Source organism: Aotus nancymaae, unplaced genomic scaffold (genome assembly GCF_030222135.1).
Source record: "Aotus nancymaae isolate 86718 unplaced genomic scaffold, 86718_ANA_hifiasm-v0.15.2.pri h1tg000010l, whole genome shotgun sequence".
Classification (NCBI taxonomy): domain Eukaryota; kingdom Metazoa; phylum Chordata; class Mammalia; order Primates; family Aotidae; genus Aotus; species Aotus nancymaae.
The window spans coordinates 64,231,976-64,250,377 of NW_026988421.1; the positions used below are offsets into that span (position 1 = coordinate 64,231,976).

At 37.2% G+C, this 18,402-nt stretch overlaps 1 protein-coding gene and 1 pseudogene across 1 annotated transcript in view; both read right to left on the minus strand.

The window, feature by feature from the left end:
* Positions 1-18,402, minus strand: part of MICU1 (mitochondrial calcium uptake 1) — a 233,556-nt gene that overhangs the window by 156,441 nt on the left and 58,713 nt on the right. Inside the window, exon 4 of the mRNA XM_012460264.2 lies at positions 9,372-9,534. Coding sequence (XP_012315687.2) covers positions 9,372-9,534 — 163 coding nt within the window. The remainder of the gene's footprint in view (positions 1-9,371; positions 9,535-18,402) is intronic.
* On the minus strand, positions 5,845-6,895 carry LOC105722630 (ADP/ATP translocase 2-like; annotated as a pseudogene).

Below are 18,402 nucleotides of genomic sequence, written 5' to 3' on the forward strand. Positions count from 1 at the left end.
GTTTTTAAGACCAAGTGAGATAAACCAGAAAATCTGAAAACATACATGAGCTAGTACAAAGCATAGGTACAATTTTAAGCAACAGCGTTACCTACTAGAATAATGTTGCACATCAAATGTATTTTCAGATTTTCAAATAAGAATAAAATCACAAATTTTCAAAGTTTGCTTTTAATTGTTTAAGAAATATATTTACTTCCTATGCTTTTCCCCTAGAAAATCCCATTTGTGGAGAACATAGAGCAATACTGTCTAATATTTAGTTTGCTGAGAATAGGAGGTATAAATACCTCCTCAGTCATCCATCCCTTTCTTTCTGTTAGGGAGGAATCTCGCTATAGTTATTACCACTGTTGCTGTTACATATTTCCAAAGGCATTGCCCCTGAAAGCTCTTGAAAAAAGAAAATGTAGGCAAGAAACTGATCTACTAAAATCTTAACTCCCTTTATATTTAAGTGTGTTCATTTCTTTCCATTTCCATACATTACTTTGGATCATATTATATTAACTCAGGTTAAACTGTCCTCTGATATGGTTAACGCAGAGTTTTTTTGGATGACAATCAGAGATGTGTTTTCTTTTTTTTTCTAACCTTTGAGGTTTTAACATTTCCTTCCAGTGGAATAACACTAATTTGACTGTTTCTTCATGAATCGGCCATCAATATCCATCTATTATTTTATATTTTGAGCTTTGGCCTACTAAAATAATGAACACAAAATACAGAAATTTCTGAATGTCTGGTAAAGATTCTTAATCAATAGCACAGTTTTCTGTAATTTAACAGTGGTAGGTAAGAAGTCAAGGCAGCTTCTACTTGGAGAGCTCACATATTGCTGCACTACATTTCTCAAAAAATACACTTCTGTGGCTGAGCCCTAATTTATTTAAATTCTGGCGCTCCACTTTAATTCACGTAGTCTTACTAAATCTTCTAAAATGCCACCAGATTTTCCATGTTTCACATCCAGTGTGATTTGGTCAATTAAACCCTCAAGTCCATAACACTCCCACAAAAGACAAGAAAAATGATAAGGTTTTGGAGAGACTTAAAATCTACACATATAAATTAGAATGTCTTAAATACATTTCAATTGAGAAAAAACTTTTAAAAATAAAAAGCTTAAACAACTAATTGGTAAGAAAAATTAAATCTGTTAACCTTTTGGCTTAGTTACCATCCTGCCCCAAAGTCAAAAAGAAAGCTATCCTAGATAGTGTTAATAAACAGTAGGTCCTCAAGTAAACCATGTTTGCTTGTTTTTCATTCCTATGCAGGATAAGTCTAGGCCTAGAAAACGCTTTCTTTGCCATTTTCCTTAATGGGTTCCATCCTGAACTCAATAATTTTAGCTAAGAAACAGTAGCTAAATTAAAAAGACCACCTATGGAACTAAAATACCTCTTTCTAGAATTTAACTAGGCATCTTGAAACCCTTTGTAAAAGAAATTTATATCTATAAAGGAAATTTCCATTAGAAGGGGTCTACTTGCATGCATTAGAAACTCTAACCATTGTTTTAAATTTATATAGCAAGTCATACCTTTGTTTAAGGTGCTTTTCTGGCCATCTTGTCTTAACTGAACTTTACTTATACATTTTTTCCTTTGTTTGAGCAAGTAATGATACTATATTTAGGCCTAAAGTCTTATCTCTGTGCTTTTGAAATATAAATTTTCTTTTTTCATTTAAGAGTTGTCCCTTTAGATTTAGAGTTGCCTAGCTAACAACTGCTTAGGCAATGAAACAGGTAATTGGAAGAGTGATAGTCTGAATGGGGAAAATAAAAACTATTTAAAAGCCAGCAAATGAGAAACCTTTATGAACACTGTAAGATCAGTCTGTCTCTAGGTCTGTATGTGTTATGTGTATATAATAATGTTTGGTAAATAAAGCTGGTTTTTAAATTATTGGTAAAATAGAAATGGGTTCAAAATTGTCAGTTAAATACAATTCAATACTTGCTTGGTTTGACTGTGAGCTTATGTTTCTGGTTTTGAGCCTATGGATTTGGGGGTTCCCAATAAGTAACTGTGGTGAGATCTGGAGACATGTTCTCAGTGCCTAGGCCAGCAGCTACAAATTAGAGGAAAGCCTAATGTGGCCCCCTCCTTTCTTGCCCCAGCTTTGGTTCCTGGCTATTCTGGGAGGGGCTGGATCCTCTTGGCATCTTCACAGCTCAGTCTTCTGACCTGAGCTCTACATCTGGTATGTGAATTCAGGACTCAAAACAGGTCCTGTCCCTTTCATAGCCATCATGGATACCAGGTGGCTACTTGAGACCCAAGATGACTAGGGAAGACATTAGGGAGGCTATCTCTATCACAGTTTCACAATTATTTCAGTAATTAAAAATCTTATACACAGCTAACTACGATCACCATGCCTGCTAAAAAAAAAAAAAAAAATCTTAAAGTTATACTATGTTAAATTAAATAATAACCAAAAAATCTGCGTCATTAGTAAGTTAAAATACCAAAACATTCATTATTAAACAGAAGTTTATGTGTATATACCTCGGTATGTTATTTATATGGTATAGAAAAGCTAAATATATTTAATTAATAAACAATAATTTGAGAAAACATCTTCCAAAAAGTTATAAAATGGTTTTCCTGCACAAATACTAATATAAAACAGTTCAAAATTACTTGCTAGGGATTTCATTAGAAATTAGAGTTGCTAACAGTTAATGTAGTTAATACATGTAATTAAAACTACTAAATGTAAAAAAAAATTCTGTATTGAGAGTGTATAAACAAAAGCAAGATATGCTTTTGATGAGAAAAGTTATAAAGGCATGAAAATGTGTATTTGTTTAAAAAAATTGTCTAGTTTGCAGTTACTTAAAAATTACTTTAAAGGAATAAAACAGGATGTAAATAAAACTAAAATACAGAAAGCTGAAAAAATAAGAATATATAAGAAATTATAAAAGATTTGTGGAAATCTGGTGGTCAAAACTGACTAAAATTAGATTAATTTGTTTATAAGGTTTTATTAAAGTTAAGTTTAATATTGATATACTAATACAAAAGTATTATTTGGTTTTCCTCTTTTGAACAAAAAATCTCATATAGTATTAATAAGTGTTACTAAAATATTTCTGTTCCCTTTTCGAGTAAATTGTAAAAAAAAAAAAAAAAAAAAAAAAGAGTGAAGGAGAGACAGATTGTGTCTCCTGCTGTCTTTCTCAGGTATTTTGATTATTCACAAACCAGAGTTTCCTCTCTACCAAAGAGTAAAGGTTTTTGCTTTATTTGTTTATTTCATTTTTTCCCCCCTAACCTAATATTGGAAGTGAGGACTTTTGCTTTTAAAAATATTTTTATCATTTTGGCAACGTGAATGATTATTATTTTAGAGAGACCTGTGATCCTATTTGGTCAAGTGTTTTAAGCCTTTGATATATTTGACAGGCTTCCTAAAATCAAATTTCAACTTCAAAATTAAGTCTTTTTTGTTGACCTTTCACTTTAGGATACTACAGAGGGACCCTGAAGCATCCAAAAGAAAGATAAACAGGGTTATCTGATTTGTTAAATTACATGAGAAGCACTGTCAAATAAGAAATAATGTTTAACCTTCTTCAATTTATATTTTTATAAATGTTAATAATATATGTTCCAAAATTGTATAGGGCTCCTAAAATTCTGGTATGTCTGGATATATACCATCGGTTATAATTATGGTTGTTATGTTAAATTATTGTAGGCCACAGAAATAACCAAATTTCTTTGTCCTTAAAACTATGTTTTAAACTAGGACCATTTTAAGTTGTTTCCACATTTAATTGCTTAATTCTAATGTGGTTTCTGAAAAATTCACAAGCAAGCAAAATCCTGGAGCATTGTTATCTTCAAGGAGGTTCACCAAAGGATGGCATGACATGCACCCTTAAATACAGGTTTCTGATAACTTTAGGATAATATTATTTAAACTTGGTAAGAATTCCCAGAACTCTAATGAAGAGATTGGTTTATAAAACTGCTAACCAAAGCAGGACAAAAATTAATCCAATACCAAGAAAATACTTTGCCAGATTTTCATGCTATATCAGCTGGTAGTGAAACTGTTTAGATAAGCAATGTGAATGAACGCCATGGCCCAAGTAAAATTACCTATGAGAACTAATATTAAAACAAAACATAAATACCAGTTTTGTTTCTTTAATTTAGGTTGATAGGTATTTAGGAGAACATAAGTCTAATGTTAAGTGTGGACTCATGGAGAACCTGAATGGCTTCCTCGTCCTTCTTGAGCCCTTAAAGCTTTCATTATTAAAAGCTCTGCAATTTTCATAACTCATCATGGAAGAGACAAAATGATCCAAATTAAAAATATATGTTGGTGTGGTGACTGTTCTACATTGCTAAATGGTTTATGGCAATGTTTGGTTTGTCACATCCATAATCCTGGAAAGACAATCAAAACTTCATATTCATTTCTGCTACTTGATGGACTGTTGAAACATTTATAAATGGATTTCATTCAGTTGTGCTTTCTTTGAATTCACTCAGGGCAAAAGAATAAATAAATGTATGCTTACAGAAGAACAAAGACACTTGATAATTGACTTATGATGCATGACTTTTGTTCAAATTCACCTCAATCACAAATGAATTTGTGTACAGAGAAAACACATTTAATAACTTCATCTAGGCCGGACGTGGTGGCTCACGCCTGTAATCCCAGCACTTTGGGAGGCCAAGCAGGCGGATCACCTAAGGTGAGGAGTTGAAGACCAGCCTAGGCAACATGGTGAAACCCTGTCTCTACTAAATATACAAAAATTAGTTGGGCATGGTAGTGCATGCCTGTAATCTCAGCTATTTGGGAGGCTGAGGCAGAAGAATCACTTGAACCTGGGAGGCGGAGGTTGCAGTGAGCCAAGATCATACCACTGCACTCCAGCCTGGCGACAGAGCTACACTCTGTCTCAAAAAAAAAAAAAGAAACATACGAAGAAGAATAAAATAATTTCTGATAATTTCAACATTCACAGAGTTAACACTTCGGTATAATCATTTTCAGTCACTTTTTATGTATTTTCTATATGGGTGAAACACAAAGGATAGAGAAACATGTTAAACAATACCTTATGGATGCAATCAGTAGAATCCAGAATGTGAGAAATTCTATAATACAAATGGTCTACATTCTTCCATAAATAAATGGTGTCTAAGTTTAGTTTCCTTAAAAGCAAGTACTAAGAAAAGTGAAATAGGTCAGCAGAAAAAGCCAATTCAAGGGTATGCTATTAAGTTGACTACCACCGTAGACAACCAGAGCTCAACTCCCCTTGGCCCATCTGAGAAACCATGTAGTTTGTATATCAGAATCAATCATGGAAGACATTGAAAAAAAGGGTGTCCACCAATTCTCAGCAGTAAGTTTTAAAGCCTTTGTACCTCCAAATGTGTGCATGTGCCAATATGGTTGAGTGTGCTCCTGCAGGTGTCCCATGCTACAGCAGCAGAGATGCCCCATAGAAGAAAGCAACAGATACACAACATAGCTGAGGTTTTGTCCTGTCAGGCTGCAACTCTGTACAAATAACTGCTGCAGCAGCAACCTGAGCAAAAAGATGGGTTGAGAAATGTGAGACAAGACATAAAATATGCCTCACATAAATGGCAATAAAAAAATACATAAAAGAAAAAAGAACTGTAGATGAAGACTGAAGAGACATATCAATCAAATACAGTGTGGAGGTTGATTTAAACAAACCAACTGTAACACTTATTTTTTAGATACGAAAATTTAAACAGTGCCTGGATATCTGCTATTAAAGAATAACTGCTGTCTGCTGTCTGCTTTAAGAGAAAACTGGTCAGATGAATATTATTGCTTCCCATTTTCAACCAGTAAATAGAGTTAATTGTTGCCACTGATAAACTGACAGCCAGGAGTCCGTCAAGAATGCTCAAGATATGTTATATAATACAACATGCCTGTTCACAGGGGGAAAAATCCTAGGAAATAACTCATGTGTACTTCTTGATTTCATCATACAAGACAAGCACAAAAGCACCACCCATGCCTCTGAGAACCATGGACCACGCACCCTTAAAAAAAGCTTTGCCTCCTTCATCATGAGCAATATTCCTCCAGCAGTTAAGCGTGCCTGTGTATATGATGTCAGTTCCTTTGCGCCCTGACTGCAACATCATGTAGAAGTGAACAGTATCAAATGGATAGAAGTCAACCCAGCAACAGCAGTGACAGTCTGTGCGATCATCCAGCTGATGACAACGTGAGTGTTCCTGGGATCCGGAAGCATTCCCTTTACAGTGTCATAGATACCAAAGTAGGCAGCTTGGTAGATGATAATACCCTGCACAGACATGTTAAAACCTTGGTATAGTCCTTTAATCCCAACAGATCTGTAGATCCAGGCAGTCGCTGAGGCCTCCGAATTCCCTTTCAGCTTCAGCTTTACCCACATCGGCTGCTAGACGGATACAGGCAAAATCAAGAGGGTACACAAAACACAAGGATGTGACTCCAGCAGCACCCCCTGATGCCAGATTCCCTGCAAGGTAGTGCCAAAACTGGGTCCTTTTGTCCACATCACCAGGAAGATCTGATTGCATTTATCTTTGAAGGCAAAGTTAAGAGCCTGAGTGGGGAAGTATCTGATAACATTGGCCGGGTTACTGCACCAGAAGGACAGTACTCCCTGCTCCTTGGGAATACAGACCATGCAGTCTATAACGCCCTTGTGTTGCTTATCTGCAGTGATCTGCTTGCTGGCATGCTGCACCTGCAACAGCAGCTTGACCCACTCGATGGGCGCTACCGCCATCTTGGAGATGGCTGCAGCCACTCCACTTGCCAGGAAGTCCTTGGCGAAGGACACAGTGGCATCTGTCATGCTGAAAGGAAAGAGGAGGCAGGCTACTGCAGGACGGAACTAGGCTGGGAACTGGCTTTGACTCCAGGGCTGTAGGGCTCTACATAGTTTTTATTTGACCTAGAGATATGTGAATGTTAATAATGTGGGAAAATATTAATAAGCTGTCTGGTTAGAAAATGACATAAATATTTTTGGTTCCCTAAGCTCACTTTGTTACTTCATGTGTCTGTACTTTCTTTTGAGACAAGCTCTGGCTCTATTGCCCAGGCTGGGTGCAGTGGTGTCATCTCAACTCTGTATCATCCACCTCCCAGGCTCAAGCCATCCTCCCACCTCTGCCTCCCAAGTAGCTGGGACTACAGACACACATCACCGAACCTGGCTAATTTTTTTATTTTTCATAGAAATGAGGTTTCGCCATGTTGCCTGGGCTGGTCCTGAACTCCAGAGCTCAAATAATCTGCCTGCGTCAGCCTCCCAAAGTGTTGGGATTACAGGCATAAGCCACACAGCCTGACCCATGTGTCTGTATTTTTGGCCATATAATTTACTCACTCTGAATGATGTCCTTTCTTTCTCCTACATATAAGGAGCTATTATTCATTTTTCAAAACCCAACTCAAATAGCACTCCATTTAGGATGTTTTCCTATATGCTCTCTCAAGAATTAGTTTCTTGGCTGGACGCAGTGCTTATGCCTGTAATCTTGGCACTTTGGGAGGCTGAGGCAGTTGGATCACCTGAGGTCAGGAGTTTGAGACCAGCTTGGCCAACATGGCGAAACCCCATCTCTACTAAAAAATACAAATTTAGCTGGGCATGGTGGCACATGCCTGTAATCCCAGCTACTCAGGAGGCAAGGCTGGAGAATCACTTGAACCCGGGAGGTGGAGGCTGCAGTGAGTTGAGATCACGCCACTGCACTCCAGCCTTGGGAGACAAGAGTGAAACTCCATCTCAAAAAAATCAAAAGAATTAGTTTCGTTATATCCTACTCCTATAACACACACAGTCATGTGTTGCATAATGATGTTTTGGTCAACGATGGACTGAATATACAGTGGTGGTCCTATAAGATTATAATTGAGCTAAAAAATTCCTAGTGCCTAGTGACTTTGTAGCAATAATAACATTGTAGTATGACTACTTTATTGTTAAAATAAATTTAGCATAGTCTAAGTGTACAATGTTTATAAAGTCTATAGGTGCACCACTTTCCATCCTTTGTCCATATTTTTACTATACCTTTTCTATGTTTAGATATGCTTGGATACAATTACTTACCATTGTATTACAATGCCCTACTGTATTCAGTACAGTAACATGTCATACAGGTTTATAGCCTAGGAACAATAGGCTATACCATATAGTCTAGATGTGTAGTAGGGTATGTCATCTAGATTTGCATTAAGTACTCCATGACATTTGCACAATAACGAAATCACCTAAGGACACATTTCTCAGAACATATCCTCATCAAGTGACCTATGACTGTACAAATAATTCTTGCTATTTGTGGTTATGTTCTATACAGTCACCGTGGACAATGAATTAGTGAATATCAGCTTATTGCTCTTGGGGAAATTCAGGGTTAAGTTCCTTTGAGCCTATGGTCACAACATTTGCATAACCAATCAATATATAACTTGGTTTTATTTTATTTTATTTTTTTGAGACAGAGTTTCACTCTTCTTGCCCAGGCTGGAGTGCAATGGCGCGATCTGGGCTCACCACAACCTCTGCCTTCCGGGTTCAAATGATTCTCCTGTCTCAGCCTCCTGAGTAGCTGGGATTACAGGCATGCATCGCCACACCTGGCTAATTTTGTATTTTTAGTAGAGATGGGGTTTCACCATGTTGGCCAGTCTGGTCTGGAACTCCTGACCTCAAGTGACTCACCCACCTCGGCCTCCCAAAGTGCTGGGATTGTAGGCATGAGACACCATACCCAGCCTATAACTTGGTTTTATGTGTATGAAAGTTAGAATATTGATTAGACCATTCTTCTTTTTAAATGTAGGTGTTTATAACTATAAATTTCCCTCTGAGCACTGCTTTTGTGGTACTGCATAAGTTTTGGGAGGTTCTATATTCCTTTTCATTCAACTGAAAGCATTTTCTAATTTCCTTTGTGATTATGTATTTGATCCACTGGTTCTTTAAAGGTGTGTTAATTTCATACTTCATCTAGTTTTCCTCACTGAAGAGTAACTTGATAGCAGTTATACGTGTAATGTATTGCCTTCAGAAACATTCTAATTACAGACAATGAATCTCAAACAGAGGGGCTCAATTTCCTCAACCTCTTACCCTGGTTGCAGATTGCCACATTAGACTGAAGGCTTCTCTTTTGTACTCCTAAAGCCTAGCACAATGCCTGATATTCAATAGCCACACAGTTGATATCATTATTATACGGACCTGTAAGATTTAAGTATTATGTAGAAAGAAACAAAGTAGCTTATAACAAAATAAATATCACATATTATATTTCACTTTAGCAGCTTACGTTCTGGTTGCTTTTCATTGGGTGTTATGGATCGCACAAAATCTTCTGGCGTCATAAACACTTCTGCTTCACCAGGCTCACTGATGACTTTCAAGGTGGCAAAATATCGGAAGATTTTGTCTGGTGTGGAGTAGGCTCGAATCCTATTCTCATATTCCATCACCTAAAGTTAGAAATTTAGAAAGTGTTACTATCTTAAGAAATGCTTAGATGTTCATATATTCTCATCATCACTGCTCATCAATTCTTGTATATTTTCCATCTTATTTTTGGGGGAAATTCTATAATATCTTTTTTTCTATAATTAGTTTTTTACTATTACAAACAAATATCAAAAATTTTTGATATTCTTGGAATTTTTTATTTCTTGCAACATACCATTCATATTCCAGTTGAGGCAATGCTCACGTAACTTTTGTTTAGGACTTTGTTTGAAGAATTTTCTAATTTCTTAAATCAGTGAAGGCTAGCAAAATTTTTAAATGTTATTAAGAAATTTCAGAAGATTTCAGTAATAGGGTACAATGTCATATATATGCCAATCTATAGGTTCTTAAACACCAAGTCATTTTTTCTATTTTTTTACAATCCTTTTTCCAGAAACTCTCTTTTTAAAAAATTATTTTTATTTTTGTAGAGAGAGGGTCTGGCCAAATTATCCAGCTGGTCTCAAACTCCTGGGCTCAAGTGATTCTCCTACCATAGCCTCCCACAGTGCTGGGATCACAAACATCAACCATTGCACCTGGCCTAAATACCAAGTTTTTATAAAGCGATTGATTTTACAGTTTCTACTTCTATACAATTTCCTATTCCTAAAACAAAACATACTTTAGATTTCATAGGTTTGAAAAGCTAGTAAGTCTTCAAAGACAAAGTACATTGAATGATGGCATAGAAAAATTATATATCATGGAAACCCAATTATTAACAGGTCTGAAGCAACAGACTTTTGATTATAAAATTAAACGAACTGCCAGAGATCCTTTACATATGGCATATTTAGAAAGCAGCAGAGTTGGGAATCACACAAGCAAATGTTGGAATAGCAACAAAATCAAGTATGGCATACATTTAACTAAAAGGCTGTCAAGTTAATATGAAAGTTCATTCCCTTATCTGGTATATAAGCCCCCATTCTGTACATGGAACATACAAAATACTACACCAGCCATATAATATTTTAGTGAAAAAAATTTCTCTCATACCTGAATTTTATATGTTGAAATAGCCATCAATAAATAATATCCTATCAATAACCGGCTAGAAAATGAGTCAAGGCAATAAAACCTGCAATCTTATCAGTTCCATGTCTATAAAGCAATTTACCAATGCTAAGAACAAACTTTATTGATGTTTTATTTTATTATTATTTTTGAGATGGAGTTTTGTTCTTGTGCCCAAGCTGGTATGCAATGGAGCTATCTCGGCTCACTGCAACCTCTGCCTCCTGGGTTCAAGCAATTCTCCTGCCTCAGCCTCCCAAGTAGCTGGGATTACAGGCGTACACCACTATGCCTGGCTAATTTTGTGTTTTTAGTAGAGATGAGTTTCACCATGTTGGTCAGGCGGGTCTAGAACTCCTGACCTCAAGTGATCCACCAGCCTTGGCCTCCCGAAGTGCTGGGATTACAGGCATGAGCCACCACACCAGGCCTTTATTGATGTTTTAAGTTTGGCACATTAACACAGCAATTACTATAACTGTCAGTCCTGGCTCGATGGCACTTTGAGATCATTGGCAGCAGCTGTTTAACAAGGGTCTCAATTCCACATGTGCTTTTGGCAACTGAAAAAAGACTGCAGATTTGTAACCACATATGACAGGAATTTTTTCAATGCTAACTTGTAATACAATCTGAATAGTTTTCAGAGGAGACCTTATCAAAAGATTAAGCATGTGGCAAACACACTAAAGAACTCTGAAACCCTTTGGCAGCCTTGAGACTTAGCTACAAGTCTTAAATCAAAGGCATTTTATATTATACAACAACCGTCTGCTCAGAAATAATGGCTACAGAAGAAATACCTTTCTTTAGGCCATCTGTATTCTTGCTCTTCCCCTGAATACCAACAATAAAAAAGAATCCATTTGGAATGTTTGGGGTGTATGAGCAGAAATTACTACCAACAAAGACGGTGTACACTTTGTGAACTAAAAAGTTAAGTCAATCATATACAAAAAGATAGAAAAATAAGAACTTAAAAATCAGTAATTTAAGACAAAATCAGATTCATTTTTGGAATAATAGGTCAAAGAAAGTAACAAACTTAGTGTACTCCCACATTGGTAGAATTTAGTATATACCTATTGTATGGTATATATTTTGCCTTTTTTTACTTAGCATTGTATCTTAGCCTGGTTAATAGGAATAACAAACTATCATATAAAGAGCTTGGAATACAGCATCCAAGATAACAAAGGCTTGGAAGCAGAGATATATAGAAAGTGTTGAAGGATTTTGGGATGTATAGCCTGAGAAAAGATATACTAAGAGAATTATGATAGTTCATTCAGTCATTTGCCTTATAAGACTTTCCTGAGCACCATTAAGACATCTGTCTTCAATAAAACTGCCAGAGTTAACTGGATCAAAATTTGGGCATTATTTTTCCCATATGAACTGCATCAAAGAGTACTTATAACCAAATAGTAGATGAGGGATATTGTCTGTTTATAAAATATTCCAATTGCTAAATGAAAAAGGGGTTTGATAAAATTAGAATATCATTTTGCAACTTCAATTAACAAATATAGGCAATGGACATCAATAATGTTAATACTGCAAAAAGAAAAGCAACTAGACATTAGGTGTCTTATGAGAAAATAACATAATACCACCACTAATCTTGCTGCAGGAATCAAACCTGAGTCTGACTGCGCCTCAGAATCCAGCTGCCGATATTCAGGTAATATAGAGAAAAGAGGAACATACTGAAGTGCACTGTGAATAAGCATCAATAAAACCTAGACCCTAGGTTAAATGGCCTGCATTCTATCATCTGTAGTTTAAGAGGCTTTAAAGATATATCATCAAACAAAACAGGCAAGATTAAACTATATGTCTAGGGATAAACATTGGAGTGGGAAAACTATGAAGAACAAAAATAAATGGTTACTATAAAAATCATTTTAGGTTTCTTATATCTGCATAAAACAACAGTAAAACAATTATTTTTTTAAAATACAGACATTGGCTCACACCTATAATCCCAACACTTTGGGAGGCCAAGGCGGGTGGGTCACTTGAGGTCAGGAGTTTCAGACCAGCCTGGCCAATATGGTGAAACCCCATCTCTACTAAAAATACAAAAATTAGGGAGTTGTGGAGGTACATGCCTGTAATTCCAGCTACTCAGGAGGCTGAGGCAGGAGAATTGCTTGAACCTGGGAGGCAGAGGTTGCAGTAAGCCAAGATTGCACCACTGCACTCCAGCCTGGGTGACAGAGTGAGACTCTAACTCAAAACAAAACAAAACAAACAAACAAACAAAAACAAACAGACATTCTATGTGATGCTGAACAGCAAAACTAGACTCATAAAGAAGAACTCCAAATAGTAAGAGTATTTCAAAATGAAGCAAAAAATTCCCCAGCATAGGAGGTATTCAAGGGAAAGATGAAGAACATGAAGATCATTATCATAGTTATCTCCCCTAAAAAAGGGGGGCTATGAGGATCATTTTAAAACCTTGTGTTTACAAAATGCTGTCATCTTTTAGTTTACTGTTACTTAACTTCAAAAAACAAAACAAAAAAGCAGAGGAACCAATAAAAAGTAAGCCCCAGCTAGAGACTTGAATTTTAGAAAGGAAAAGTACATTATTATAACTACACAAAAAATTCTTCAGGAAGAAAAAAGTTTTTTTTTTTTTTCTGTTATTTGACAACTTTAAGTGATATGGACCAGTGGTGAATGACACCATTCCTCCATTCTTAATGGCAGAAGCAAGGGGAAAAGAATATGAGAAGAATGAGTCTACCCAAGTTGGTAGTACTGACTGTGATGAGTACTTCACTCATTCAAACAGCACTTTAAACTACTCCTGGGCTTGCTCCTTGAATGACACCACACACAATTAATAGATGGTCCAAGAGGAGTTACACTGCTCCCATTACCAACCACATTCCTGCAAAGGATTACTTATCTTTTGACCGCAGATGGAAGATTAGACGAGATGAACAATTGATGCTTCAATTTGCATTGTAGTCCATATCACCACCACAGGCTTCTGCTTCAAAAACCTGTATTTGTCTGTTTCAGTTGGTTTACAAATGAAGTAAGAGGAGAGGACCAGGGAAGAATGAGCTCTATTGTTAAAAGGGACATATTTTCCTTTGATCCTGACACCAATTAATGCAAGTGACAGTAAATCCCTGTGGGCCCTGATACCAGAAACAATACATGGGCATGGGATGCAGACTGAGGCCACACGTGGAAAAGGTAGCAGGCAGAAAGGTTTTGTAGATATATCATGTGGCTGGTACACTCTCTAAAGAGGTGACATAGCCTAATCTGTAACCTAACAGTTGTCCTCCATTTTAGAGACTCCCTTTCCTTTTGCTAGTCAATTTCTGGCCAACCATAATAATGACCATCTATCATAGGATAACCTCTTAAGTAATAATCATAGTAATAATATAGGTCAGTTCCAATATTAGCATTTTTTATTTTTTATTTTTTTGAGACCAAGTTTCACTCTTGTTGTCCAGGCTGGAGTGTAATGGCATGATCTCAGCTCACTGCAATCTCCACCTCCCAGGTTAAAGCGATTCTCATGCCTCAGCCACCCAAGTAGCTGGGATTACAGGCATGTGCCACCACGCCCAGCTAATTTTGTATTTTTAATAGAGACAGGATTTCACCACGTTGGTCAGGCTGGTCTTAAACTCCTGACCTCAGATAATCCACCCGCCTTAGCCTTCCATAGTGCTGGGATCACAGGCGTGAGCCATCACACCCAGTCCCATATTAACATTCTTAACTGTCAGTCAAAATAAGTCCTCAAATTATTAAAGAATATATTTTTTCATTTGTTGTATCTTATTGATGGTAAAAGCACATCTGTAAAAATTTTTTCAACATATTTTGCCCATGTTGAAAAATCTGGCCGGGCATGATGGCTCTTGCCTGTAATCCCAGCACTTTGGAAGGCAAGGCAGGCGGATCAATCACCTGAGGTCAGGAGTTCGAAACCAGTCTGGCCAACATGGCAAAACCCAGTCTCTACTAAAAATATAAAAATTAGCCAGCCAGGCATGGTGGCGAGTGCCTGTAATCCTAGCTACTTAGGCTGAGGCAGGGAAAATCACTTGAACCCAGGAGGCAGAAGATCCAGTGAGCCAAGATCGCCATTGCACTCTAGCCTGGGTGACAGAGCGAGACTCCATCTCAAAAAAAATTGTGGCTGTGATTCTTAGCCTTTCTTTTAAACAAGCATATTAGTTAGGGTAGGTTAAAATGCTATTACAAATACACCTTAAAATACAATGGCTTAAATAAGATGAAAATGTCTTTCTCACTAAGATACAACCCACAGTGCACGTTCCCGGTTGGCAGGAATTGGAAAGTTCTTTCATGTACTCAAACGAAGTCAGCTAACATGTGGCTTCCAAGGTCAGTTCTACCCATTACCATTCCAGCTCTCAGGAAAAGGGGAAAGAACATTGAAAAACTAGGTGAGGGTTTTAGGAACCAGGCCTAGAAGTGGCTCAGATCACTCAGGAGCCAGGCCTAGACGTGGTTCAAATTACTCCTATTCAGTGGACAACTAGCAATCTCCACCACAGTGGATACAATGAAAAATTAAGGCTCAAGATCACATTTAGAAATCCTAAGATCACTGAAATGACATGACAATAACTGACCAAGGTTATACCATGAACAAAGTCTTGTGACCAAAAGACATAATGTGTAAAGAATACAGTATAAGGAGCAAGGGTTTTGACGTTAGACAGATTTAAATTTTATTCCTGCCTCTATGAGTAACCAATTGTACGATTTTAGACAAGCTACTAAATTCCTTCACACAATAAACTATATATTTTTATAAGTGTATGTCTACATACACATTAACAAAAATATTTATATATGTACATATGTAGATTCATGCATATAAATATATACTATGGTACACAGAAAATGCTCAATAATTTCCTTCCATTTTTCTATTCATTCTGTTGTTTGTAAATAAATAAACTGAGTCAAGTGTCCATCAGCACACTACTTTCCTTGGCATTTTGTTTGGCATATATAACATATTTTACATCTTTTAATATTCATGTTTTCCTATCAATCCATTTAAAATTACAATGAATTGAACTAAATAATTTGGCTTTTTAAAATGAAGATGCCACTAAACATAGCCTCAAATGAATAGCTCAGAAACAATGCAGGCAAAACTATCTGAAATATAAAAATAACAAACCAGATATTTACTGAGCAAGAGTCTAAACAGCAGCAACACTTTCTATAAATGGATCTCAGAATTCAAAGAGCAATTTTATAACTGAAAAGTAGAGAAACAACAGTGAGATTCCAATAAACTTAGAATTTTCTGGTTTTTGAGCCTGTGCTCTAAAAATACAGAAATCGTTAGAAAACTTAAAGATGAGAAAATTTTAAAGGCATAACCAGTTCAAAACAAGATACCATCTCTGTGGGTCAGAGACTACATAGAAATATACTATGATGGAAGAAATAAAGTTGTAGGCTTCTGGGCCTCAGTCTGAAAACAGGCAAAGCAATTAGGGGCTCATAGTATATTGGATGAAGGGCAATAAGTGTGCAGAAAAGGAGGTATGGACTCAGAGCAAAATTCACTGAATAAAACCAGAAGAAGCTACTGCAGGGCTTCTCTTGACCATAAAAGGAGTGAAGTTTTAGTAAGCTGCTACCTAGAGAAAATGCTTATTTAGAGCATTTTCCACAGCTTTGCCATAGAACCTCTGCTAAACTGTTGTTGGGCTCAGTGACTGGATCTTCAATACAATGAGAAGTAAGGACAGAGCTATGAATATAAGACCTACTTCTGAAGGCCTAGCAGGTGAGAGAAAGCAGCCACTGAAGCACTGAATAGGAAAAAGTAAGAAAAACAAAACAAACAAAGCAAAAGGGGCAACAGCAGGAAGATCTCTTGAAGCCAGGAGTTCGAGACTAGCCTGGGCAAGACCCCATTCTATAAATCTTTTTAAAAATTAGCTGGTTATGGCGATGCATGCCTGTAGGCCTGGCTAATAGGGCTGAGGCAGAAGAATTACCTGAACCCAGAAGTTCGAGGCTGCAGTGAGCTTTCATTGTGCCATCGCATTCCAGCCTGGGTAACAGAGCAAGACTCTGACTCTACAAATTTTATTCTTTTTTAATTAGCTGGGGATGGTGGCACACACCTGTAGTCTTCACTACTCCAGAGGCTGAGGATGCAGTGAGCTATGATTGTGCTGCTGCACTGTAGCCTATGTAACAGAGTGAGATCTCTCCAAAAGAAAGAGAAAAAACCCACAAAAAACAAAAAAGCAAACTTTGGATACCAGTTTCCCTCTGAATAAGATGGAAGAAGACGGGGGAGGAAAGGGACTGAAGAGGAGTATAAAAGCAATGTATTTTTAATACTTATTTCTTGTTTAAAAAAAATCTGAAGTAAATATTAAAATTTGACAAAATTGAGTGTTGGAAGAGTGTTTATTATATTATTCTCTATTTTTTCTCTGAATATTTGAAATATTACATAAAAATTAAGAGAACATAAAGGAACAAAAGTATAAATGAAAAATGAGAGGGCCAGGCACAGTGGCTTATGCCTGTAATCCTAGCACTTTGGGAGGCCAAGGTGGGAGGATTGCTTGAGCTCAGATGTTTGAAACCAGCCTAGGCTACATAGTGAGATCTCATCTCTACACTGAGTAAAATTTTTTTTAAAATAAATTTAAAAAAAGAAAAAATTAAAATAAAAGTGAGAATGTAGAGGACAACATGTAGGGCAGGGGTCCCCAGCCCTGGGTTGCAGACTGGTATTGGTTGGGGGCCTGTTAGGAACCAGCCTGCATCGCAGGAGTGAGCAGTAGTGGAGCATGACTGACTAAGCTCCCACTCCCGTCAGATCAGCAGCAACATGAGATTCTCACAGGAGCACAAACCCGACTGTGAACTGCACATGCAAGGGATCTAGGTTGTGTATTCCTTATGAAAATCTAATGCCTGATGATCTGTGGTGGAACAGTTTCATCCCCAAACTGTCCCCTCCCACTCTGGTCTGCGGGAAAATTGTCTTTCACAAAACGAGTCCCTGGTGCCAAAAAGATTGGGGACCGCTGATGTAGATATCACAGGACCAGACAAGAGGAAAAGAAATCAATGGGAAAGCAGCAAGAGGAAAATAGATGATCAAAATGGAGAAGAAAAAAGGATTAAAACATGCAGTTTAAGAAGGACTTGGTGTGTTGCTCCCATCTCTCTTGCCTTCAGTCTCTGTACCTCTCACTGAACTTCCGATAGCACCATGATGGAATGGGGCATCCAGAGATTCACAATCTCTGTGGTCCACAGGAGGCACGAGGCACTATAAGGAGGGCTCAGGGAAGAACATGCCGTTTTCAGTAGAGAACAAGTGGTGGTTACTAATTATAATGACTTGGTACTTTAGATCTGGATTTTATGCACATTTCTTTATAGTAAGACACCAATTGCTTCAGAAACAAGGATGTTTTAATTTATCCATGAAACAGATATGAAGAAACATTTTAAGAGGCACAATCTCTGAAAAATAAATCAAACCCTTGAATCTACATAGGATAATAGATATGTTTTTATTAAACTTATGACATAAGCCAGGCATGGTGGTTCATGCCTATAATCCCAGCACTTTGGGAGGCCAAGGTGGGCAGATCACCCGAGCTCAGGAGTTCAAGACCAGCCTGGCTAACATGGTGAAACCCCGTTTCTACTGAAAAGGCAAAAATCAGCCAGACGTGGTAATGGGCACCTGTAATCCCAGCTACTCAGAAGGCTGAGGCATGAGAATCACTCGAATC